The sequence below is a fragment of the Scyliorhinus torazame genome, chromosome 26, assembly GCF_047496885.1.
Source record: "Scyliorhinus torazame isolate Kashiwa2021f chromosome 26, sScyTor2.1, whole genome shotgun sequence".
Classification (NCBI taxonomy): Eukaryota; Metazoa; Chordata; class Chondrichthyes; order Carcharhiniformes; family Scyliorhinidae; genus Scyliorhinus; species Scyliorhinus torazame.
In genome coordinates, this window is record NC_092732.1 from 44,446,162 (window position 1) to 44,473,380 (window position 27,219).

At 47.8% G+C, this 27,219-nt stretch overlaps 1 protein-coding gene and 1 long non-coding RNA gene across 2 annotated transcripts in view; one reads left to right on the forward strand and one right to left on the reverse strand.

Moving 5' to 3' along the window:
• The window catches only part of LOC140402900 (DNA-directed RNA polymerase III subunit RPC3-like), a gene marked incomplete at its 5' end in the record, with an annotated part of 131,308 nt that extends 109,818 nt beyond the window's left edge, over window positions 1-21,490 (forward strand). Inside the window, 3 exons of the mRNA XM_072490528.1 lie at window positions 16,609-16,658; window positions 19,596-19,745; window positions 21,190-21,490. Of these exons, the coding sequence (XP_072346629.1) occupies window positions 16,609-16,658; window positions 19,596-19,745; window positions 21,190-21,304 (315 nt within the window). The remainder of the gene's footprint in view (window positions 1-16,608; window positions 16,659-19,595; window positions 19,746-21,189) is intronic.
• A 1,381-nt stretch (window positions 21,491-22,871) lies between these two features.
• Window positions 22,872-25,551, reverse strand: LOC140403028 (uncharacterized). Its single transcript, XR_011938215.1, has 2 exons — window positions 23,954-25,551; window positions 22,872-23,145 (listed from the first exon to the last, which is right to left on the reverse strand). It is a non-coding gene; the product is annotated as an uncharacterized lncRNA (long non-coding RNA).
• Window positions 25,552-27,219: the final 1,668 nt, after the last annotated feature.

Genomic DNA, 27,219 nt, shown 5'->3' on the forward strand with positions numbered 1-27,219 from the left:
TAAACCACCACGAACCCCTCGATTAGATTCCAGTCTGTAACTCACTCCCGGGTATCTGTTATTCTATATATAAACCACCCCGAACCCCTCGATTAGATTCCAGTCTGTACCTCACTCCCGGGTATCTGTCATTCTCTATATAAACCATCCCGAACCCCTCGATTAGATTCCAGTCAGTAACTCACTCCCGGGTATCTGTTATTCTATATATAAACCATCCCGAACCCCTCGTTTAGATTCCAGTCTGTAACTCACTCCCGGGTATCTGTTATTCTATACATAAACCACCCCGAACCCCTCGATTAGATTCCAGTCTGTAACTCACTCCCGGGTATCTGTTATTCTATATATAAACCACCCCGAACCCCTCGATTAGATTCCAGTCTGTAACTCACTCCCGGGTATCTGTTATTCTGTATATAAACCACCCCGAACCCCTCGATTAGATTCCAATCTGTAACTCACTCCCGGGTATCTGTTATTCTATATATAAACCACCCCGAACCCCTCGATTAGATTCCAGTCTGTAACTCACTCCCGGGTATCTGTTATTCTATATATAAACCACCCCGAACCCCTCGATTAGATTCCAGTCTGTAACTCACTCCCGGGTATCTGTTATTCTATATATAAACCACCACGAACCCCTCGATTAGATTCCAGTCTGTAACTCACTCCCGGGTATCTGTTATTCTATATATAAACCACCCCGAACCACTCGATTAGATTCCAGTCTGTAACTCACTCCCGGGTATCTGTTATTCTATATATAAACCACCCCGAACCCCTCGATTAGATTCCAGTCTGTAACTCACTCCCGGGTATCTGTTATTCTATATATAAACCACCCCGAACCCCTCGATTAGATTCCAGTCTGTAACTCACTCCCGGGTATCTGTCATTCTCTATATAAACCATCCCGAACCCCTCGATTAGATTCCAGTCAGTAACTCACTCCCGGGTATCTGTTATTCTATATATAAACCATCCCGAACCCCTCGTTTAGATTCCAGTCTGTAACTCACTCCCGGGTATCTGTTATTCTATATATAAACCATCCTGAACCCCTCGATTAGATTCCAGTCTGTAACTCACTCCCGGGTATCTGTTATTCTATATATAAACCACCCCGAACCCCTCGATTAGATTCCAGTCTGTAACTCACTCCCGGGTATCTGTTCTATATATAAACCACCCCGAACCCCTCGATTAGATTCCAGTCTGTAACTCACTCCCGGGTATCTGTTATTCTATATATAAACCACCCCGAACCCCTCGATTAGATTGCAGTCTGTAACTCACTCCCGGGTATCTGTTATTCTATATATAAACCACCCTGAAGCCCTCGATTAGATTCCAGTCTGTAACTCATTCCCGGGTATCTGTTATTCTGTATATAAACCACCCCGAACCCCTCGATTAGATTCCAGTCTGTAACTCACTCCCGGGTATCTGTTATTCTATATATAAACCACCACGAACCCCTCGATTAGATTCCAGTCTGTAACTCACTCCCGGGTATCTGTTATTCTATATATAAACCACCCCGAACCCCTCGATTAGATTCCAGTCTGTACCTCACTCCCGGGTATCTGTCATTCTCTATATAAACCATCCCGAACCCCTCGATTAGATTCCAGTCAGTAACTCACTCCCGGGTATCTGTTATTCTATATATAAACCATCCCGAACCCCTCGTTTAGATTCCAGTCTGTAACTCACTCCCGGGTATCTGTTATTCTATACATAAACCACCCCGAACCCCTCGATTAGATTCCAGTCTGTAACTCACTCCCGGGTATCTGTTATTCTATATATAAACCACCCCGAACCCCTCGATTAGATTCCAGTCTGTAAGTCACTCCCGGGTATCTGTTATTCTGTATATAAACCACCCCGAACCCCTCGATTAGATTCCAATCTGTAACTCACTCCCGGGTATCTGTTATTCTATATATAAACCACCCCGAACCCCTCGATTAGATTCCCGTCTGTAACTCACTCCCGGGTATCTGTTATTCTATATATAAACCACCCCGAACCCCTCGATTAGATTCCAGTCTGTAACTCACTCCCGGGTATCTGTTATTCTATATATAAACCACCACGAACCCCTCGATTAGATTCCAGTCTGTAACTCACTCCCGGGTATCTGTTATTCTATATATAAACCACCCCGAACCCCTCGATTAGATTCCAGTCTGTAACTCACTCCCGGGTATCTGTTATTCTATATATAAACCACCCCGAACCCCTCGATTAGATTCCAGTCTGTAACTCACTCCCGGGTATCTGTTATTCTATATATAAACCACCCCGAACCCCTCGATTAGATTCCAGTCTGTAACTCACTCCCGGGTATCTGTCATTCTCTATATAAACCATCCCGAACCCCTCGATTAGATTCCAGTCAGTAACTCACTCCCGGGTATCTGTTATTCTATATATAAACCATCCCGAACCCCTCGTTTAGATTCCAGTCTGTAACTCACTCCCGTGTATCTGTTATTCTATATATAAACCATCCTGAACCCCTCGATTAGATTCCAGTCTGTAACTCACTCCCGGGTATCTGTTATTCTATATATAAACCACCCCGAACCCCTCGATTAGATTCCAGTCTGTAACTCACTCCCGGGTATCTGTTCTATATATAAACCACCCCGAACCCCTCGATTAGATTCCAGTCTGTAACTCACTCCCGGGTATCTGTTATTCTATATATAAACCACCCCGAACCCCTCGATTAGATTCCAGTCCGTAACTCACTCCCGGGTATCTGTTATTCTATGTATAATCCACCCCGAACCCCTCGATTAGATTGCAGTCTGTAACTCACTCCCGGGTATCTGTTATTCTATATATAAACCACCCTGAACCCCTCGATTAGATTCCAGTCTGTAACTCATTCCCGGGTATCTGTTATTCTGTATATAAACCACCCCGAACCCCTCGATTAGATTCCAGTCTGTAACTCACTCCCGGGTATCTGTTATTCTATATATAAACCACCCCGAACCCCTCGATTAGATTGCAGTCTGTAACTCACTCCCGGGTATCTGTTATTCTATATATAAACCACCCCGAAACCCTCGATTAGATTCCAGTCTGTAACTCACTCCCGGGTATCTGTTATTCTATATAGAAACCACCCTGAACCCCTCGATTAGATTCCAGTCTGTAACTCACTCCTGGGTATCTGTTATTCTATATATAAACCACCCTGAAGCCCTCGATTAGATTCCAGTCTGTAACTCATTCCCGGGTATCTGTTATTCTGTATATAAACCACCCCGAACCCCTCGATTAGATTCCAGTCTGTAACTCACTCCGGGGTATCTGTTATTCTGTATATAAACCACCCCGAACCCCTCGATCAGATTCCAGTCTGTAACTCACTCCCGCGTATCTGTTATTCTATATATAAACCACCCCGAACCCCTCGATCAGATTCCAGTCTGTAACTCACTCCCGCGTATCTGTTATTCTATATATAAACCACCCCGAACCACTCGATTAGATTCCAGTCTGTAACTCACTCCCGGGTATCTGTTATTCTGTATATAAACCACCCCGAACCCCTCGATTAGATTCCAGTCAGTAACTCACTCCCGCGTATCTGTTATTCTATATATAAACCACCCCGAACCCCTCGATTAGATTCCAGTCTGTAACTCAATCCCGGGTATCTGTTATTCTATATATAAACCACCCCGAACCCTCGATTAGATTCCAGTCTGTAACTCACTCCCGGGTGTCTGTTATTCTATATATAAACCACCGCGAACCCCTCGATTAGATTCCAGTCTGTAACTCACTCCCGGGTATCTGTTATTCTATATATAAACCACCCCGAACCCCTCGATTAGATTCCAGTCTGTAACTCACTCCCGGGTATCTGTTATTCTATATGTAAACCACCCTGAACCCCTCGTTTAGATTCCAGTCTGTAACTCACTCCCGGGTATCTGTTATTCTATATATAAACCACCCCAAACATCTCGTTTAGATTCCAGTCTGTAACTCACTCCCGGGTATCTGTTATTCTATATATAAACCATCCCGAACCCCTCGATTAGATTCCAGTCTGTCACTCACTCCCGGGTATCTGTTATTCTATATATAAACCATCCCGAACCCTCGATTAGATTCCAGTCTGTAACTCACTCCCGGGTTTCTGATATTCTATATATAAACCACCCCGAACCCCTCGATTAGATTGCAGTCTGTAACTCACTCCCGGGTATCTGTTACTCGATATATAAACCACCCCGAACCCTTCGATTAGATTGCAGTCTGTAACTCACTCCCGGGTATCTGTTATTCTATATATAAACCACCCTGAACCCCTCGATTAGATTCCAGTCTGTAACTCACTCCCGGGTATCTGTTATTCTATATATAAACCACCCCGAACCCCTCGATTAGATTCCAGTCTGTAACTCACTCCCGGGTATCTGTTATTCTATATATAAACCACCACGAACCCCTCGATTAGATTCCAGTCTGTAACTCACTCCCGGGTATCTGTTATTCTATATATAAACCACCCCGAACCCCTCGATTAGATTCCAGTCTGTACCTCACTCCCGGGTATCTGTCATTCTCTATATAAACCATCCCGAACCCCTCGATTAGATTCCAGTCAGTAACTCACTCCCGGGTATCTGTTATTCTATATATAAACCATCCCGAACCCCTCGTTTAGATTCCAGTCTGTAACTCACTCCCGGGTATCTGTTATTCTATACATAAACCACCCCGAACCCCTCGATTAGATTCCAGTCTGTAACTCACTCCCGGGTATCTGTTCTATATATAAACCACCCCGAACCCCTCGATTAGATTCCAGTCTGTAACTCACTCCCAGGTATCTGTTATTCTATATATAAACCACCCTGAACCCCTCGATTAGATTCCAGTCTGTAACTCACTCCCGGGTATCTGTTATTCTATATATAAACCACCCCGAACCCCTCGATTAGATTCCAGTCTGTAACTCACTCCCGGGTATCTGTTATTCTGTATATAAACCACCCCGAACCCCTCGATTAGATTCCAGTCTGTAACTCACTCCCGGGTATCTGTTATTCTATATATAAACCACCACGAACCCCTCGATTAGATTCCAGTCTGTAACTCACTCCCGGGTATCTGTTATTCTATATATAAACCACCCCGAACCCCTCGATTAGATTCCAGTCTGTACCTCACTCCCGGGTATCTGTCATTCTCTATATAAACCATCCCGAACCCCTCGATTAGATTCCAGTCAGTAACTCACTCCCGGGTATCTGTTATTCTATATATAAACCATCCCGAACCCCTCGTTTAGATTCCAGTCTGTAACTCACTCCCGGGTATCTGTTATTCTATACATAAACCACCCCGAACCCCTCGATTAGATTCCAGTCTGTAACTCACTCCCGGGTATCTGTTATTCTATATATAAACCACCCCGAACCCCTCGATTAGATTCCAGTCTGTAACTCACTCCCGGGTATCTGTTATTCTGTATATAAACCACCCCGAACCCCTCGATTAGATTCCAATCTGTAACTCACTCCCGGGTATCTGTTATTCTATATATAAACCACCCCGAACCCCTCGATTAGATTCCAGTCTGTAACTCACTCCCGGGTATCTGTTATTCTATATATAAACCACCACGAACCCCTCGATTAGATTCCAGTCTGTAACTCACTCCCGGGTATCTGTTATTCTATATATAAACCACCCCGAACCCCTCGATTAGATTCCAGTCTGTACCTCACTCCCGGGTATCTGTCATTCTCTATATAAACCATCCCGAACCCCTCGATTAGATTCCAGTCAGTAACTCACTCCCGGGTATCTGTTATTCTATATATAAACCATCCCGAACCCCTCGTTTAGATTCCAGTCTGTAACTCACTCCCGGGTATCTGTTATTCTATACATAAACCACCCCGAACCCCTCGATTAGATTCCAGTCTGTAACTCACTCCCGGGTATCTGTTATTCTATATATAAACCACCCCGAACCCCTCGATTAGATTCCAGTCTGTAACTCACTCCCGGGTATCTGTTCTATATATAAACCACCCCGAACCCCTCGATTAGATTCCAATCTGTAACTCACTCCCGGGTATCTGTTATTCTATATATAAACCACCCCGAACCCCTCGATTAGATTCCAGTCTGTAACTCACTCCCGGGTATCTGTTATTCTATATATAAACCACCCCGAACCCCTCGATTAGATTCCAGTCTGTAACTCACTCCCGGGTATCTGTTATTCTATATATAAACCACCACGAACCCCTCGATTAGATTCCAGTCTGTAACTCACTCCCGGGTATCTGTTATTCTATATATAAACCACCCCGAACCCCTCGATTAGATTCCAGTCTGTAACTCACTCCCGGGTATCTGTTATTCTATATATAAACCACCCCGAACCCCTCGATTAGATTCCAGTCTGTAACTCACTCCCGGGTATCTGTTATTCTATATATAAACCACCCCGAACCCCTCGATTAGATTCCAGTCTGTAACTCACTCCCGGGTATCTGTCATTCTCTATATAAACCATCCCGAACCCCTCGATTAGATTCCAGTCAGTAACTCACTCCCGGGTATCTGTTATTCTATATATATATAAACCATCCCGAACCCCTCGTTTAGATTCCAGTCTGTAACTCACTCCCGGGTATCTGTTATTCTATATATAAACCATCCTGAACCCCTCGATTAGATTCCAGTCTGTAACTCACTCCCGGGTATCTGTTATTCTATATATAAACCACCCCGAACCCCTCGATTAGATTCCAGTCTGTAACTCACTCCCGGGTATCTGTTCTATATATAAACCACCCCGAACCCCTCGATTAGATTCCAGTCTGTAACTCACTCCCGGGTATCTGTTATTCTATATATAAACCACCCCGAACCCCTCGATTAGATTGCAGTCTGTAACTCACTCCCGGGTATCTGTTATTCTATATATAAACCACCCTGAAGCCCTCGATTAGATTCCAGTCTGTAACTCATTCCCGGGTATCTGTTATTCTGTATATAAACCACCCCGAACCCCTCGATTAGATTCCAGTCTGTAACTCACTCCCGGGTATCTGTTATTCTATATATAAACCACCACGAACCCCTCGATTAGATTCCAGTCTGTAACTCACTCCCGGGTATCTGTTATTCTATATATAAACCACCCCAAACCCCTCGATTAGATTCCAGTCTGTACCTCACTCCCGGGTATCTGTCATTCTCTATATAAACCATCCCGAACCCCTCGATTAGATTCCAGTCAGTAACTCACTCCCGGGTATCTGTTATTCTATATATAAACCATCCCGAACCCCTCGTTTAGATTCCAGTCTGTAACTCACTCCCGGGTATCTGTTATTCTATACATAAACCACCCCGAACCCCTCGATTAGATTCCAGTCTGTAACTCACTCCCGGGTATCTGTTATTCTATATATAAACCACCCCGAACCCCTCGATTAGATTCCAGTCTGTAACTCACTCCCGGGTATCTGTTATTCTGTATATAAACCACCCCGAACCCCTCGATTAGATTCCAATCTGTAACTCACTCCCGGGTATCTGTTATTCTATATATAAACCACCCCGAACCCCTCGATTAGATTCCAGTCTGTAACTCACTCCCGGGTATCTGTTATTCTATATATAAACCACCCCGAACCCCTCGATTAGATTCCAGTCTGTAACTCACTCCCGGGTATCTGTTATTCTATATATAAACCACCACGAACCCCTCGATTAGATTCCAGTCTGTAACTCACTCCCGGGTATCTGTTATTCTATATATAAACCACCCCGAACCCCTCGATTAGATTCCAGTCTGTAACTCACTCCCGGGTATCTGTTATTCTATATATAAACCACCCCGAACCCCTCGATTAGATTCCAGTCTGTAACTCACTCCCGGGTATCTGTCATTCTCTATATAAACCATCCCGAACCCCTCGTTTAGATTCCAGTCTGTAACTCACTCCCGTGTATCTGTTATTCTATATATAAACCATCCTGAACCCCTCGATTAGATTCCAGTCTGTAACTCACTCCCGGGTATCTGTTATTCTATATATAAACCACCCCGAACCCCTCGATTAGATTCCAGTCTGTAACTCACTCCCGGGTATCTGTTCTATATATAAACCACCCCGAACCCCTCGATTAGATTCCAGTCTGTAACTCACTCCCGGGTATCTGTTATTCTATATATAAACCACCCCGAACCCCTCGATTAGATTCCAGTCCGTAACTCACTCCCGGGTATCTGTTATTCTATGTATAATCCACCCCGAACCCCTTGATTAGATTGCAGTCTGTAACTCACTCCCGGGTATCTGTTATTCTATATATAAACCACCCTGAACCCCTCGATTAGATTCCAGTCTGTAACTCACTCCCGGGTATCTGTTATTCTATATATAAACCATCCCGAACCCCTCGATTAGATTCCAGTCAGTAACTCACTCCCGGGTATCTGTTATTCTATATATAAACCATCCCGAACCCCTCGTTTAGATTCCAGTCTGTAACTCACTCCCGGGTATCTGTTATTCTATACATAAACCACCCCGAACCCCTCGATTAGATTCCAGTCTGTAACTCACTCCCGGGTATCTGTTATTCTATATATAAACCACCCCGAACCCCTCGATTAGATTCCAGTCTGTAACTCACTCCCGGGTATCTGTTATTCTGTATATAAACCACCCCGAACCCCTCGATTAGATTCCAATCTGTAACTCACTCCCGGGTATCTGTTATTCTATATATAAACCACCCCGAACCCCTCGATTAGATTCCAGTCTGTAACTCACTCCCGGGTATCTGTTATTCTATATATAAACCACCACGAACCCCTCGATTAGATTCCAGTCTGTAACTCACTCCCGGGTATCTGTTATTCTATATATAAACCACCCCGAACCCCTCGATTAGATTCCAGTCTGTACCTCACTCCCGGGTATCTGTCATTCTCTATATAAACCATCCCGAACCCCTCGATTAGATTCCAGTCAGTAACTCACTCCCGGGTATCTGTTATTCTATATATAAACCATCCCGAACCCCTCGTTTAGATTCCAGTCTGTAACTCACTCCCGGGTATCTGTTATTCTATACATAAACCACCCCGAACCCCTCGATTAGATTCCAGTCTGTAACTCACTCCCGGGTATCTGTTATTCTATATATAAACCACCCCGAACCCCTCGATTAGATTCCAGTCTGTAACTCACTCCCGGGTATCTGTTATTCTGTATATAAACCACCCCGAACCCCTCGATTAGATTCCAATCTGTAACTCACTCCCGGGTATCTGTTATTCTATATATAAACCACCCCGAACCCCTCGATTAGATTCCAGTCTGTAACTCACTCCCGGGTATCTGTTATTCTATATATAAACCACCCCGAACCCCTCGATTAGATTCCAGTCTGTAACTCACTCCCGGGTATCTGTTATTCTATATATAAACCACCACGAACCCCTCGATTAGATTCCAGTCTGTAACTCACTCCCGGGTATCTGTTATTCTATATATAAACCACCCCGAACCCCTCGATTAGATTCCAGTCTGTAACTCACTCCCGGGTATCTGTTATTCTATATATAAACCACCCCGAACCCCTCGATTAGATTCCAGTCTGTAACTCACTCCCGGGTATCTGTTATTCTATATATAAACCACCCCGAACCCCTCGATTAGATTCCAGTCTGTAACTCACTCCCGGGTATCTGTCATTCTCTATATAAACCATCCCGAACCCCTCGATTAGATTCCAGTCAGTAACTCACTCCCGGGTATCTGTTATTCTATATATATAAACCATCCCGAACCCCTCGTTTAGATTCCAGTCTGTAACTCACTCCCGGGTATCTGTTATTCTATATATAAACCATCCTGAACCCCTCGATTAGATTCCAGTCTGTAACTCACTCCCGGGTATCTGTTATTCTATATATAAACCACCCCGAACCCCTCGATTAGATTCCAGTCTGTAACTCACTCCCGGGTATCTGTTCTATATATAAACCACCCCGAACCCCTCGATTAGATTCCAGTCTGTAACTCACTCCCGGGTATCTGTTATTCTATATATAAACCACCCCGAACCCCTCGATTAGATTGCAGTCTGTAACTCACTCCCGGGTATCTGTTATTCTATATATAAACCACCCTGAAGCCCTCGATTAGATTCCAGTCTGTAACTCATTCCCGGGTATCTGTTATTCTGTATATAAACCACCCCGAACCCCTCGATTAGATTCCAGTCTGTAACTCACTCCCGGGTATCTGTTATTCTATATATAAACCACCACGAACCCCTCGATTAGATTCCAGTCTGTAACTCACTCCCGGGTATCTGTTATTCTATATATAAACCACCCCAAACTCCTCGATTAGATTCCAGTCTGTACCTCACTCCCGGGTATCTGTCATTCTCTATATAAACCATCCCGAACCCCTCGATTAGATTCCAGTCAGTAACTCACTCCCGGGTATCTGTTATTCTATATATAAACCATCCCGAACCCCTCGTTTAGATTCCAGTCTGTAACTCACTCCCGGGTATCTGTTATTCTATACATAAACCACCCCGAACCCCTCGATTAGATTCCAGTCTGTAACTCACTCCCGGGTATCTGTTATTCTATATATAAACCACCCCGAACCCCTCGATTAGATTCCAGTCTGTAACTCACTCCCGGGTATCTGTTATTCTGTATATAAACCACCCCGAACCCCTCGATTAGATTCCAATCTGTAACTCACTCCCGGGTATCTGTTATTCTATATATAAACCACCCCGAACCCCTCGATTAGATTCCAGTCTGTAACTCACTCCCGGGTATCTGTTATTCTATATATAAACCACCCCGAACCCCTCGATTAGATTCCAGTCTGTAACTCACTCCCGGGTATCTGTTATTCTATATATAAACCACCACGAACCCCTCGATTAGATTCCAGTCTGTAACTCACTCCCGGGTATCTGTTATTCTATATATAAACCACCCCGAACCCCTCGATTAGATTCCAGTCTGTAACTCACTCCCGGGTATCTGTTATTCTATATATAAACCACCCCGAACCCCTCGATTAGATTCCAGTCTGTAACTCACTCCCGGGTATCTGTTATTCTATATATAAATCACCCCGAACCCCTCGATTAGATTCCAGTCTGTAACTCACTCCCGGGTATCTGTCATTCTCTATATAAACCATCCCGAACCCCTCGATTAGATTCCAGTCAGTAACTCACTCCCGGGTATCTGTTATTCTATATATAAACCATCCCGAACCCCTCGTTTAGATTCCAGTCTGTAACTCACTCCCGTGTATCTGTTATTCTATATATAAACCATCCTGAACCCCTCGATTAGATTCCAGTCTGTAACTCACTCCCGGGTATCTGTTATTCTATATATAAACCACCCCGAACCCCTCGATTAGATTCCAGTCTGTAACTCACTCCCGGGTATCTGTTCTATATATAAACCACCCCGAACCCCTCGATTAGATTCCAGTCTGTAACTCACTCCCGGGTATCTGTTATTCTATATATAAACCACCCCGAACCCCTCGATTAGATTCCAGTCCGTAACTCACTCCCGGGTATCTGTTATTCTATGTATAATCCACCCCGAACCCCTCGATTAGATTGCAGTCTGTAACTCACTCCCGGGTATCTGTTATTCTATATATAAACCACCCTGAACCCCTCGATTAGATTCCAGTCTGTAACTCATTCCCGGGTATCTGTTATTCTGTATATAAACCACCCCGAACCCCTCGATTAGATTCCAGTCTGTAACTCACTCCCGGGTATCTGTTATTCTATATATAAACCACCCCGAACCCCTCGATTAGATTGCAGTCTGTAACTCACTCCCGGGTATCTGTTATTCTATATATAAACCACCCCGAAACCCTCGATTAGATTCCAGTCTGTAACTCACTCCCGGGTATCTGTTATTCTATATAGAAACCACCCTGAACCCCTCGATTAGATTCCAGTCTGTAACTCACTCCTGGGTATCTGTTATTCTATATATAAACCACCCTGAAGCCCTCGATTAGATTCCAGTCTGTAACTCATTCCCGGGTATCTGTTATTCTGTATATAAACCACCCTGAACCCCTCGATTAGATTCCAGTCTGTAACTCATTCCCGGGTATCTGTTATTCTGTATATAAACCACCCCGAACCCCTCGATTAGATTCCAGTCTGTAACTCACTCCCGGGTATCTGTTATTCTATATATAAACCACCCCGAACCCCTCGATTAGATTGCAGTCTGTAACTCACTCCCGGGTATCTGTTATTCTATATATAAACCACCCCGAAACCCTCGATTAGATTCCAGTCTGTAACTCACTCCCGGGTATCTGTTATTCTATATATAAACCACCCCGAACCCCTCGATTAGATTGCAGTCTGTAACTCACTCCCGGGTATCTGTTATTCTATATATAAACCACCCTGAAGCCCTCGATTAGATTCCAGTCTGTAACTCATTCCCGGGTATCTGTTATTCTGTATATAAACCACCCCGAACCCCTCGATTAGATTCCAGTCTGTAACTCACTCCCGGGTATCTGTTATTCTATATATAAACCACCACGAACCCCTCGATTAGATTCCAGTCTGTAACTCACTCCCGGGTATCTGTTATTCTATATATAAACCACCCCAAACCCCTCGATTAGATTCCAGTCTGTACCTCACTCCCGGGTATCTGTCATTCTCTATATAAACCATCCCGAACCCCTCGATTAGATTCCAGTCAGTAACTCACTCCCGGGTATCTGTTATTCTATATATAAACCATCCCGAACCCCTCGTTTAGATTCCAGTCTGTAACTCACTCCCGGGTATCTGTTATTCTATACATAAACCACCCCGAACCCCTCGATTAGATTCCAGTCTGTAACTCACTCCCGGGTATCTGTTATTCTATATATAAACCACCCCGAACCCCTCGATTAGATTCCAGTCTGTAACTCACTCCCGGGTATCTGTTATTCTGTATATAAACCACCCCGAACCCCTCGATTAGATTCCAATCTGTAACTCACTCCCGGGTATCTGTTATTCTATATATAAACCACCCCGAACCCCTCGATTAGATTCCAGTCTGTAACTCACTCCCGGGTATCTGTTATTCTATATATAAACCACCCCGAACCCCTCGATTAGATTCCAGTCTGTAACTCACTCCCGGGTATCTGTTATTCTATATATAAACCACCACGAACCCCTCGATTAGATTCCAGTCTGTAACTCACTCCCGGGTATCTGTTATTCTATATATAAACCACCCCGAACCCCTCGATTAGATTCCAGTCTGTAACTCACTCCCGGGTATCTGTTATTCTATATATAAACCACCCCGAACCCCTCGATTAGATTCCAGTCTGTAACTCACTCCCGGGTATCTGTTATTCTATATATAAAACACCCCGAACCCCTCGATTAGATTCCAGTCTGTAACTCACTCCCGGGTATCTGGCATTCTCTATATAAACCATCCCGAACCCCTCGATTAGATTCCAGTCAGTAACTCACTCCCGGGTATCTGTTATTCTATATATAAACCATCCCGAACCCCTCGTTTAGATTCCAGTCTGTAACTCACTCCCGTGTATCTGTTATTCTATAAATAAACCATCCTGAACCCCTCGATTAGATTCCAGTCTGTAACTCACTCCCGGGTATCTGTTATTCTATATATAAACCACCCCGAACCCCTCGATTAGATTCCAGTCTGTAACTCACTCCCGGGTATCTGTTCTATATATAAACCACCCCGAACCCCTCGATTAGATTCCAGTCTGTAACTCACTCCCGGGTATCTGTTATTCTATATATAAACCACCCCGAACCCCTCGATTAGATTCCAGTCCGTAACTCACTCCCGGGTATCTGTTATTCTATGTATAATCCACCCCGAACCCCTCGATTAGATTGCAGTCTGTAACTCACTCCCGGGTATCTGTTATTCTATATATAAACCACCCTGAACCCCTCGATTAGATTCCAGTCTGTAACTCATTCCCGGGTATCTGTTATTCTGTATATAAACCACCCCGAACCCCTCGATTAGATTCCAGTCTGTAACTCACTCCCGGGTATCTGTTATTCTATATATAAACCACCCCGAACCCCTCGATTAGATTGCAGTCTGTAACTCACTCCCGGGTATCTGTTATTCTATATATAAACCACCCCGAAACCCTCGATTAGATTCCAGTCTGTAACTCACTCCCGGGTATCTGTTATTCTATATAGAAACCACCCTGAACCCCTCGATTAGATTCCAGTCTGTAACTCACTCCTGGGTATCTGTTATTCTATATATAAACCACCCTGAAGCCCTCGATTAGATTCCAGTCTGTAACTCATTCCCGGGTATCTGTTATTCTGTATATAAACCACCCCGAACCCCTCGATTAGATTCCAGTCTGTAACTCACTCCGGGGTATCTGTTATTCTGTATATAAACCACCCCGAACCCCTCGATCAGATTCCAGTCTGTAACTCACTCCCGCGTATCTGTTATTCTATATATAAACCACCCCGAACCCCTCGATCAGATTCCAGTCTGTAACTCACTCCCGCGTATCTGTTATTCTATATATAAACCACTCCGAACCCCTCGATTAGATTCCAGTCTGTAACTCACTCCCGGGTATCTGTTATTCTATATATAAACCACCCCGAACCCCTCGATTAGATTCCAGTCTGTAACTCACTCCCGGGTATCTGTTATTCTATATATAAACCACCCCGAACCCCTCGATTAGATTCCAGTCTGTAACTCACTCCCCGGTATCTGTTATTCTATATATAAACCACCCCGAACCCCTCGATTAGATTCCAGTCTGTAACTCACTCCCGGGTATCTGTTATTCTATATATAAACCACCCCGAACCCCTCGATTAGATTCCAGTCTGTAACTCACTCCCGGGTATCTGTTATTCTATATATAAACCACGCCGAACCCCTCGATTAGATTCCAGTCTGTAACTCACTCCCGGGTATCTGTTATTCTATATATAAACCACCCCAAACCCCTCGTTTAGATTCCGGTCTGTAACTCACTCCCGGGTATCTGTTATTCTATATATAAACCACCCCGAACCCCTCGATTAGATTCCAGTCTGTAACTCACTCCCGGGTATCTGTTATTCTATATATAAACCACCCCAAACCCCTCGTTTAGATTCCAGTCTGTAACTCACTCCCGGGTATCTGTTATTCTATATATAAACCACCCCGAACCCCTCGATTAGATTCCAGTCTGTAACTCACTCCCGGGTATCTGTTATTCTATATATAAACCACCCCGAACCCCTCGATTAGATTCCAGTCTGTAACTCACACCCGGGTATCTGTTATTCTGTATATAAACCACCCCGAACCCCTCGATTAGATTCCAATAACTCACTCCCGGGTATCTGTTATTCTGTATATAAACCACCCCGAACCCCTCGATTAGATTCCAGTCTGTAACTCACTCCCGGGTATCTGTTATTCTATATATAAACCACCCCGAACCCCTCGATTAGATTGCAGTCTGTAACTCACTCCCGGGTATCTGTTATTCTATATATAAACCACCCCGAACCCCTCGATTAGATTCCAGTCTGTAACTCACTCCCCGGTATCTGTTATTCTATATATAAACCACCCCGAACCCCTCGATTAGATTCCAGTCTGTAACTCACTCCCGGGTATCTGTTATTCTATATATAAACCACCCCGAACCCCTCGATTAGATTCCAGTCTGTAACTCACTCCCGGGTGATTGAGAAGGTAGTTCCAGTACGTTGCAATCCCTGTAATGTCCACTCCTCTGGCTGCACTGTGATCGGGTCCATGTTTTATGGTCGGTGTTTTATGGTCGGTGTTTTATGGTCTGTGTTTTATGGTCTGTGTTTTATGGTCTGTGTTTTATGGTCGGTGTTTTATGGTCGGTGTTTTATGGTCTGTGTTTTATGGTCTGTGTTTTATGGTCCATGTTTTATGGTCGGTGTTTTGTGGTCCGTGTTTTATGGTCGGTGTTTTATGGTCTGTGTTTTATGGTTGGTGTTTTATGGTCCATGTTTTATGGTCTGTGTTTTATGGTCTGTGCTTTATGTTCCGTGTTTTATGGTCGGTGTTTTATGGTCGGTGTTTTATGGTCTGTGTTTTATGGTCTGTGTTTTATGGTCCATGTTTTATGGTCGGTGTTTTGTGGTCCGTGTTTTATGGTCTGCGTTTTATGGTCCGTGTTCTATGGTCGGTGTTTTATGGTCGGTGTTTTATGGTCGGTGTTTTATGGTCTGTGTTTTATGGTCTGTGTTTTATGGTCTGTGTTTTATGGTCTGTGTTTTATGGTCTGTGTTTTATGGTCTGTGTTTTATGGTCTGTGTTTTATGGTCTGTGTTTTATGGTCGGTGTTTTATGGTCTGTGTTTTATGGTCGGTGTTTTATGGTCTGTGTTTTATGGTCTGTGTTTTATGGTCTGTGTTTTATGGCCTGTGTTTTATGGTCTGTGTTTTATGGTCGGTGTTTTATGATTTCAGACTGTGGTCAATCTGATCGATCGTCGAGAATACGAAACCCGTGAAAACAAGTGAGTGACGACCAGCGAGCGCCCCCTGGGGTTTGGAGGGGTGTCCTGCGGCTGGGGTCAGGGAGGGTGAAGGGGCCGTCGGTCAGCTGGTTACCAAGCTGAGTAGCCGATGACCCAGAGGGCTGGAGTGGGCGAGTAGGAAATGGAGTAAATGGGTGACTGGGGCCTCGCGGGCCTCCTCGTCTCCTTGTTGAGGGGCTGCAGGCGGCCATCGGGAGGATAGGGTGTGTCACCGTGCCGACGGACAGTCTGCGATGGTACAATGGAGGGGAAAGTTCACCTGCACCGACCAATCACCTGAGGGTTTTCTCACCAACTTGCTATTGCTTTGCTGCGTCCCGTCGGGGAGCCTGACTCTGCTGGGAGTTGGCGATTCACTGAAAAGTGAAAGTGGGTTCTTTAATCAAACATGGCGGCCTGATGGACATTCCCAGACGGTACAATGACAGCCCAACCTGTCCGTGCTGTCCCAGCACCGGAGTCCGCGGTTGTCACCAATCCTACTTGGTCTGTCCCCCCAGCCTTCAGTCTCATCTAATCCTAAATGCTGACACCTTCTGCCTCGATCACTAGCCCGGCGACGGAACCTGCAGCTTTACAAATCATTTCTCCTGTCCTGTCTTCTCAATCTCTCACATTTCATCTCGGGTTCATGGCCTCCCTGTGGGAGACCCAATGACGCCCCATTTCTCCAGCAGTGCCTGACTGGAGGATTGTCACACAGGGTTGGACACTGTGATGTTAGCAGACAGTCTTCTTCAAAAAGGATTGGATTGGATTGGATTTGTTTATTGTCACGTGTACCGAGGTACAGTGAAAGGTATTTTTCTGCGAGCAGCTCAACAGATCATTCAGGACGTGGGAAGAAAAGGGACGGTCCCGGGGGCTACTGTGGTTACTGTGCTTTGGGGGATGTTCTGTTCTGTATTGTTTCCTTGGTTGCTGGGTGGGGTGGGGTGAAGTGGTTCGAAGTGGGGGTTTGGTGAGAGTGTGGGCGTCGGTGGTTGGAAGGACGGGGCCCTGTTGGGGGGAGGGGAGATGGGAGGCCCGAGGTGGGGGAGCTGGGATTAGGCCGCAAAAGGGAGATGCGCCAGAAAGGGCGGGGCCGGTTTGATGGAAAGCGCGGGCTTTTTCCCCCCCGCTAGGGAAGGAAGGGGGCGGGGCCGGGGGCGGGTGGGGGGGAAGGGCGGTGTTGGAGAGGAGCACCCGCTGATCGACAGGAGGGTGGGGGGAGACGACCACACTGGGGGGTCGATGGAGTGGCCGGGGTCAGCAGGAGTCAGCTGACTTACGGGAGTGCTATGGAGGGAGCAACGCAGCTAGGCGGGGACCTAGCTTTGGGGGGGGGTTGCTGCTTCATTGGCCAAAGGGGAGCTGGAGCTCGGAGAGAGAGTCGGGGTGGGGGTCTGCCGCTGGGGGGGATGGAGAGTGCGAGAGGCGCGGGCACGTGGCTGGCCTAGAAAAGGGGATGGCTAATCGGCAGGGGGGGGGTGGGGGAAGCCCCCCGATCCGGCTGATAACTTGGAATGTGAACCATCGGTTCGTCCCGGGGAGAATGGATGGAGGGTTCCTGAGCTGGCACAGGGCAGGAATTAGAAGGATGGGGGACCCGTTTGTAGATGGGACGTTTGCGAGCCTAGGGGCGCTGGAGGAAAACTTCGGGCTTCCCCCGGAAACGCCTTCAGGTACATGCAGGTAAGGGCGTTTGTAAGACAGCAGGTGAGGGAGTTCCCGCTGCTTCCAGCACTCAGGATCCAGGATAGGGTGCTCTCGGGGGTGTGGGTTGGAGAGGGCAGGGTCTCGGCGATCTACCAGGAGATGCAGGAGGAGGAGGAGACCTCGGTGGAGGAGCTAAAGGGTAAATGGGAGGAGGAGCTTGAGGAAGAGATAGACAAGGGTGCGTGGGCGGACGCCCTGGGTAGGGTTAATTCTTCCTCCTCTTGCGCCAGGCTTAGCCTGATCCAATTTAAGGTTCTTCACAGAGCGCATATGACAGGGGCGAGGCTGAGCAGGTTCTTTGGGGTGGAAGACAGATGTGGGAGGTGCTCGGGGAGCCCAGCAAATCACACCCACATGTTCTGGGCGTGCCCTGCGCTGGATGGGTTCTGGAGGGGTATTGCGAGGATGGTGTCTAAGGTGGTGAACACCCGGGTTAAGCCGAGTTGGGGGCTCGGACTATTTGGGGTATCGGACGAGCCGGGAGTGCAGGAGGCGAAAGAGGCCGGTATTCTGGCCTTTGCATCCCTGGTAGCCCGGCGGAGGATTCTGCTACAGTGGAAGGATGCGAGGCCCCCGAGCGTGGAAGCCTAGATCAGCGACATGGCAGGGTTCATTAAACTGGAGAGGGTAAAATTTGCCTTGAGAGGGTCTGTGCAAGGGTTCTCCAGGCGGTGGCAACCGTTCCTAGACTTTCTAGCGGAGCGTTAGGAGGTGGTCAGCAGCAGCAGCAACCGGGGAGGGGGGGGGGGGGGGGGGGGGGGGTACTTTGTGTTTACTACTGTGTTTATTATTGCTTAATGGGGAGTTTGTATATTGGGGGAATTCGTGATGTCGTTGTAAGATGTTTATTTATGTGTTCTTTGTTTCTCTTTTTTCTGTAAGGGGGGGGGTTTGTTGAAAATATGTAAACATTTGAATTAAAATATTTCTAAAACAAAAAGAAAATGGGAGGGGCCGGGAATGTGTCGCAATCGTCACGTCTGGAGGGAGCAAAGGAATTGACTGAGGTTTTCAGCAGCAGGTGAGCTGGTTATAGGGCCAGAGACAGACCATTTCATCCAGGTGGTCTTCGAGAGAATGATAGCCGGAACAATCCGACCCAGCCTCGAGGAGAGCAGGTACTGGGATGATGGGCTGAATTGCCTCTTCTGGAAGGTGCTGGGGTTCACAGCAGCCGGGCGACTCTGGAATGAATGAGGTTTTAATTTCTGCCCCCAGGCGGCTGCTGGAGAAATCGCAGAGAATCGAAGCAATCATGGCGTCGATGCAGGCGACGGGAGCGGAGGAACAACAGCTTCAGGAGATTGAGGAGATGATCACAGCTCCCGAGCAACAGCAGCTGGAGACTCTGAAGCACAATGTCAACATGTGAGTCGCCATGGAGGGTGATAGGGCAGGGGAGGGAGCACCTGTCCTGGGCAGGGGAGTGGGCCGAGAGAGGACCCGGGTTGGGCAGATGGAGTCCAGTCCTTTCTGTTGGTGGCCACGTGCTGTGCCCATCTGCAGCCAAGAGTCATCCAACTGAAAACGGCACTGATCCCCCCCCCCAACACCTCCACACTCAATCTCATTCTGCACCTGAGGGAACCGGCAATAGAGCCAGAGCAACTTGAGGATTGTCTTTTACGCTGGGAGTTGTGATCTGGAATCTGACTGAAAGAGCAGATTCAACAATAGAAAATTGGATTTATGGACGAGAAATTGGCAGATGTGTTGGGGAAGTGCAGTGTATAGACAGTCCTTAACTTTACAATGTTCGACTTACAGCAAACAGTACCTACAACATTTATAAGTTGGCACCGTTTTGTCTTTAAGATGCCTGTTCCAATGTTCTGTCCTGTGACAGTACCTTTAAGAAATGGGTGTTTATCGAATAGCTGCAGTGGATGTACCTTTAAGAAATGGGTGTTTATCGAATAGCTGTAGTGGATGTACCTTTAAGAAATGGGTGTTTATCAAATAGCTGTAGTGGATGTGCCTTTAAGAAATGGGTGTTTATTAAATAGCTGTAGTGGATGTACCTTTAAGAAATGAGTGTTTATCGAATAGCTGTAGTGGGTGTACCTTTAAGAAATGGGTGTTTATCGAATAGCTGCAGTGGATGTACCTTTAAGAAATGGGTGTTTATCAAATAGCTGTAGTGGATGTGCCTTTAAGAAATGGGTGTTTATTAAATAGCTGTAGTGGATGTACCTTTAAGAAATGGGTAGTTGTCAGAGAGCTGCAGTGGTATCAGAGAGTGGGTGGAGCTGGGCTGGCTGGCTTTCACTTTCGTTTTTGAGCAGGCAGCCACAGGGTGTGTTTTAGTTTTGTTTTGAGAGCTGGATAGCTGCAGGCAAAGCAAGCAGCTGGGTAAGGATCTCTCTCTGCAGTCTAAAGACTGTCTCCAGATCATTTGGGTGATTTCAAAGTGATAACTGCTCTCAGAAGAGAATTTAAACCTGATCTCGGTGTTTAAAAAGGGTCTTTTGTCTTATGGATGTAGCGAGGAAAGATTAAGAGTTACTTATAGAGTACTGTATTCTTTGGGGGATTTATTGGGGATGATAGTTGTTAAGATGTTTCCTGTGGGTTTATAAAGTGTTAACTGGTTTTCATAAATAAACATTGTTTTAATTTAAAAGTACTTTAACTCTCTGTTGCATCACACCTGCAGAGCAGTGCTCCGAAAGCTAGTGATTTAAAACAAACCTGTTGGACTTTCAACCTGGTGTTGTAAGACTTCTTACTGGGATGATATATGGACAAGGAGCAGTGGCTTGGGAGCAGCCGTGCGAGTCGCACCCTAACTTTTATCGCTCTTCCTTTCCAGGTTGGATTCGAGTGAAAATCAAGTGGACGAGACCATATTTATCCTGGAGTCGTACATTAACTCCACCCGGATTGAGAAAGAGGTGCCGAATAAAAGGGGAGGCGGAGGGGTCTGAGGATCGGCCCGTCGGAGACACCCCCCCCCCCCCCCCACTCTCTGAGGCAGTCACGTGAGGTGCAGCGAGGCAGGTCGCTAGCTGGGAGGACAGTTCTAACCGCTGCCTGCGGAAGTCTGAACAATTTGTGTGTTTTAGCTTTTTTCGGTCAAACTCTCTCAATTTAATAAATTACTTTTTCTTGAATGTGAAGCTTTCGGAGGCGTTTTCAGCCAATCAGAAACTGCTGTGTAATGGAACTTTACATCTCACTTTAACCGTCAGTTAATCTCTCGTTATTCAAGTCCCGTTGAGGAAAACAACGTTGACCCACGACACAGTCTTCACATTGAGTTCCGGTTCAATCCTTCAGTCAATGTTCATCCTGTAGATGTGTCCCTCCTCTCGCAGTCAGTTATGCTGAAACGTGTCTGACACAACACTGCCCCACAGGCTGAGGCAAGTTTTACCTGCTTGGTAAAGAGTGGAGTTCTCGGGCTGCAAGAACGTACAAAGCAATTGGAGTGCGTTTTTTACACAAATTTAGAGTACCCAATTCAGGGGCGATGTAGCGCGGCCAATCCACCTCCCCTGCACCTCTCTGGGTTGTGGGGGCGAAACCCACGCAGACACGGGGAGAATGTGCAAACTCCACACGGACCGTGACCCGGGGCCGGGATCGAACCTGGGACCTCGGCGCCGTGAGGCAGCAGTGCTAACCACCGTGCCACCGTGGGGTGATGCAATTTAAACAGGAACACACAACGAACCTTTCTAAACAGCCTTTTATACCCGTCCAATCGAAATGATGACAAAGTATTCAGGTACAGCAAGTGAAGGGGAAGGCGACTGGAATGTTGACGTTTGTTTCACCGGAAGTGGAATATAAAAGTAGGGAAGTTTTACACCAGCTGTACAGGGTACTTGGGGAGATCAGGGCTGGATTCAAACACCGCCGAAATGGCCCTTGGCGATCGGCCAAAGAATTCTCGACCGAATTGTGGGCGGCGGCGCTTTCACAATGCTCCACGCAGGCCACGCTTCGAGGGCCACAGGCCAGGTATCGAGGGCCGCGGGCCACTGCCTGAGGCTACGCCCCTGACTGGCTGAGGGTGGCACGAGGGCAGCACAGTGGTTAGCACTGCTGCCTCACAGCACCGAGGTCCCAGGTTCGATCCCGGCTCTGGGCCACTGCCCGTATGGAGTTCGCACATTCTCCCCGTGTCTGCGTGGGTTTCACCCCCACAACCCAAAAGATGTGCCGGGCAGGTGGATTGCCCACACTAAAATTGCCCCTTAACTGGGGAAAAAAAGAATTGGGTACTCTAAATTTATTTAAAATAAGGAGATAGGCCAGCGTTGAATTTAAGGGAAATTTGGGCCACCAATGCGGGCTTTATAATTGACACCCACAACGGTGAGATGTGTCACTGTGATTAACGGTAAAAATATTTCCTATCCTCCCACAGGTTAACCAAATTGCCCCCATCCCACCCCGCTTGCTGGTTAATACGGCGCCTGTCGCGATTTGTCTTGCTGCTGTACCATTCACAGCAAGTCAACGCTGATGAAATAACAGTGCCAGCCATTTGCTCATTTCCTCAGCCTTTAATTGCGACACGATTGATACAGGTTGAAACAGCGTGAATTCTGTTCAGTGGCGACCAAAACGCTCCTTCCTGCCAACCCACACATTTCCATCTCTTGGAGGAAGGGGTCTGCCCCGAATCCGACAGACACAAGCCATCATCCCCGCGTCGCAGAATGTAGCTTATTCACTGAACAGGAACTCGAAGAGAACAGCATTATTAAACGGAGGAATAACAAGGTATCCCGGCCGTAACAGGCGCGAGAGTCTCAGCCTAGTCTGTCCTCCCGCTGAGGGTATCCCGGCGAGAGTCTGAGCCTAGTCTGTCCTCCCGCTGAGGGTATCCCGGCCCGAGAGTCTGAGCCTAGTCTGTCCTCCCGCTGAGGGTATCCCGGCCCGAGAGTCTGAGCCTAGTCTGTCCTCCCGCTGAGGGTATCCCGGCGAGAGTCTCAGCCTAGTCTGTCCTCCCGCTGAGGGTATCCCAGCGAGAGTCTGAGCTTAGTCTGTCCTCCCGCTGAGGGTATCCCAGCGAGAGTCTGAGCTTAGTCTGTCCTCCCGCTGAGGGTATCCCAGCGAGAGTCTGAGCTTAGTCTGTCCTCCCGCTGAGGGTATCCCGGCCCGAGAGTCTGAGCCTAGTCTGTCCTCCCGCTGAGGGTATCCCGGCGAGAGTCTGAGCCTAGTCTGTCCTCCCGCTGAGGGTATCCGAGCGAGAGTCTGAGTCTAGTCTGTCCTCCCGCTGAGGGTATCCCAGCGAGAGTCTGAGCCTAGTCTGTCCTCCCGCTGAGGGTATCCCAGCCCGAGAGTCTGAGCCTAGTCTGTCCTCCCGCTGAGGGTATCCCGGCGAGAGAGTCTCAGCCTAGTCTGTCCTCCCGCTGAGGGTATCCCGGCCCGAGAGTCTGAGCCTAGTCTGTCCTCCCGCTGAGGGTATCCCGGCGAGAGTCTCAGCCTAGTCTGTCCTCCCGCTGAGGGTATCCCAGCCCGAGAGTCTGAGCTTAGTCTGTCCTCCCGCTGAGGGTATCCCGGCCCGAGAGTCTGAGCCTAGTCTGTCCTCCCGCTGAGGGTATCCCAGCGAGAGTCTGAGCCTAGTCTGTCCTCCCGCTGAGGGTATCCCGGCCCGAGAGTCTCAGCCTAGTCTGTCCTCCCGCTGAGGGTATCCCGGCGAGAGAGTCTGAGTCTAGTCTGTCCTCCCGCTGAGGGTATCCGAGCGAGAGTCTGAGTCTAGTCTGTCCTCCCGCTGAGGGTATCCCAGCGAGAGTCTGAGCCTAGTCTGTCCTCCCGCTGAGGGTATCCCAGCGAGAGTCTGAGCCTAGTCTGTCCTCCCGCTGAGGGTATCCCGGCCCGAGAGTCTCAGCCTAGTCTGTCCTCCCGCTGAGGGTATCCCGGCGAGAGTCTGAGCCTAGTCTGTCCTCCCGCTGAGGGTATCCCCGCGAGAGTCTGAGCCTAGTCTGTCCTCCCGCTGAGGGTATCCCGGCGAGAGTCTGAGCCTAGTCTGTCCTCCCGCTGAGGGTATCCCGGCGAGAGTCTCAGCCTAGTCTGTCCTCCCGCTGAGGGTATCCCAGCGAGAGTCTCAGCCTAGTCTGTCCTCCCGCTGAGGGTATCCCGGCGAGAGAGTCTGAGCCTCGTCTGTCCTCCCGCTGAGGGTATCCCGGCCCGAGAGTCTCAGCCTAGTCTGTCCTCCCGCTGAGGGTATCCCAGCGAGAGTCTGAGCCTAGTCTGTCCTCCCGCTGAGGGTATCCCGGCGAGAGTCTGAGCCTAGTCTGTCCTCCCGCTGAGGGTATCCCGGCGAGAGTCTGAGCCTAGTCTGTCCTCCCGCTGAGGGTATCCCAGCGAGAGTCTGAGCCTAGTCTGTCCTCCCGCTGAGGGTATCCCGGCGAGAGTCTCAGCCTAGTCTGTCCTCCCGCTGAGGGTATCCCAGCGAGAGTCTGAGTCTAGTCTGTCCTCCCGCTGAGGACCATCTTTGGAATTATTATTTTTTTTATAAACACGATTTTTCGTAATATATATTTACAAAATAGCTGCAACTGAAAATAGATCATTTGCTTTCTCTGTACAGAATATTCCTTTATACTTATTTTTAAAAAGGGAAGATTGAACAGTGATAAAATATACTGAAGTTACATTTGTTAAAAAAAGTGACAACCCCTCCCACCGTATCTCGAATTCCCCACCGTGTTCAGGACTTACTCCCTAAACTTTCTCCAGGTTTCCTTTCCCTGGTGTTTGTGATGCTCAAAATCTGGGTCGCCCCCTTCGGAAATCTTCTCCTCGTCCAGCACCCAGGACTGGAACCAAGGGAAGGTTTCACTCCGTACCCCCCTCAAGGAGGCGACCAACACTGGGCTCGGCTCTTCTGAGGGTGGGTGGGAGACATTAATACTCAGCTGAGATTTGCGAGGGCATCCATCACGTCCCCTTTTGCAGTTTATGAAGGTTCTTCGCGAATATTGAAAAGTTTAAAAGCTGCCCACAGGCTCCGCAGGCCATCTCCAAACTCCTCTCAAGGACATGCCGGCCCATCTCACTCCCGTCAACCTTTCCCCCTTATGGTTGGCCTGTTCCTGTGCCGTCAATTCTAGTGTTAATCTTTGGTTCGCCGCACAGCTTCACCCAGGAGTGAAAACACCTTTGGTTTACGGAGCAGCTAACTCCCATCAGTCACTCCCCCCCCCCCCCCCCCCCCCCCGCCGCAATCTTCACACCGTTTCCCCTCTGACTGCATTGCCAGGCGGGGCACTGCCGATTCAGACAAGGGCCGTCTCCAGGCACGCACCGCGCCTCAGAGACTGAATGCCGTCGGATCGCGGACACAGTTCAGATCCTCGGCTCCCAAGGAGCCAGGTCACCAAAAGACTCAAATTGCCTGTTGTGTTTTTAACAGGTTTACTCTGGGAACCAGGCTCAAGCACATCTCTGTCTTGTTGCCTGGCGAGTGTAGAAACCTACTGGCCAACACTTTCCTGCTCATAGGGCAGCGAAGGTGGAGGAATCACGTTCCAACCAGCTGACTCTACCCTGCATTCAGATTTGTGGTTTTACATCAGTTTTCGAAAGTGGTCTACATTTGTGCTCCCAATTCTCCATCTCTGCTCATTATTGGTTTGTGGAATCTTAGTCTAAAGAGATGATATCTAAGCCGTGGCTGAGGCCGTTTCCGCTGACGCCACTCGCGCTGGTGAGGGTTGAAGCTCCGAGGTGACTCTCCCGAGGTCCGCTACTGGCGATGATGCTGCTGCTGCTCCTGTTTCCCGTCCCGTGCACTCTGCTCGTGGAGCTGACGACGGGCTCAAAGAAATGCGGCGAGGACGTGAACTGGAAGAACTGGCTGAGCGAGGAGCGCATGGCATCTTGGTCGTCGGAGGAGCTGCTGATAACCGAGCTGTAATGCTGCGGGGGAAAACAGACGGTGTAAGCACTCAGAACGACCGGATACTGTCGCCGGCACACCCTCCAATGAGGGCACCATCTCCCACTCAAATTTACTGCTGCCCCAGACCTCAACACAGACTCTCCCCTTCCATCAGTCAAGCTTAAAACCCAGAACTTTCTAACGGGGCAGTGAGGGAGCTTTACTCTGTATCTAACCCCGTGCTGTACCTGTCCTGGGAGTGTTTGATGGGGACAGCGTAGAGGGAGCTTTACTCTGTATCTACCCCCGTGCTGTACCTGTCCTGGGAGTGTTTGATGGGGACAGTGTAGAGGGAGCTTTACTCTGCATCTAACCCCGTGCTGTACCTGTCCTGGGAGTGTTTGATGGGGACAGTGTAGAGGGAGCTTTACTCTGCATCTAACCCCGTGCTGTACCTGTCCTGGGAGTGTTTGATGGGGACAGTGTAGAGGGAGCTTTACTCTGTATCTAACCCCGTGCTGTACCTGTCCTGGGAGTGTTTGATGGGGACAGTGTAGAGGGAGATTTACTCTGTATCTAACCCCGTGCTGTACCTGTCCTGGGAGTGTTTGATGGGGACAGTGTAGAGGGAGCTTTACTCTGTATCTAACCCCGTGCTGTACCTGTCCTGGGAGTGTTTGATGGGGACAGTGTAGAGGGAGCTTTACTCTGTATCTAACCCCGTGCTGTACCTGTCCTGGGAGTGTTTGATGGGGACAGTGTAGAGGGAGCTTTACTCTTTATCTAACCCCGTGCTGTACCTGTCCTGGGAGTGTTTGATGGGGACAGTGTAGAGGGAGCTTTACTCTGTATCTAACCCCGTGCTGTACCTGTCCTGGGAGTGTTTGATGGGGACAGTGTAGAGGGAGCTTTACTCTGTATCTAACCCCGTGCTGTACCTGTCCTGGGAGTGTTTGATGGGACAGTGTAGAGGGAGCTTTACTCTGTATCTAACCCCGTGCT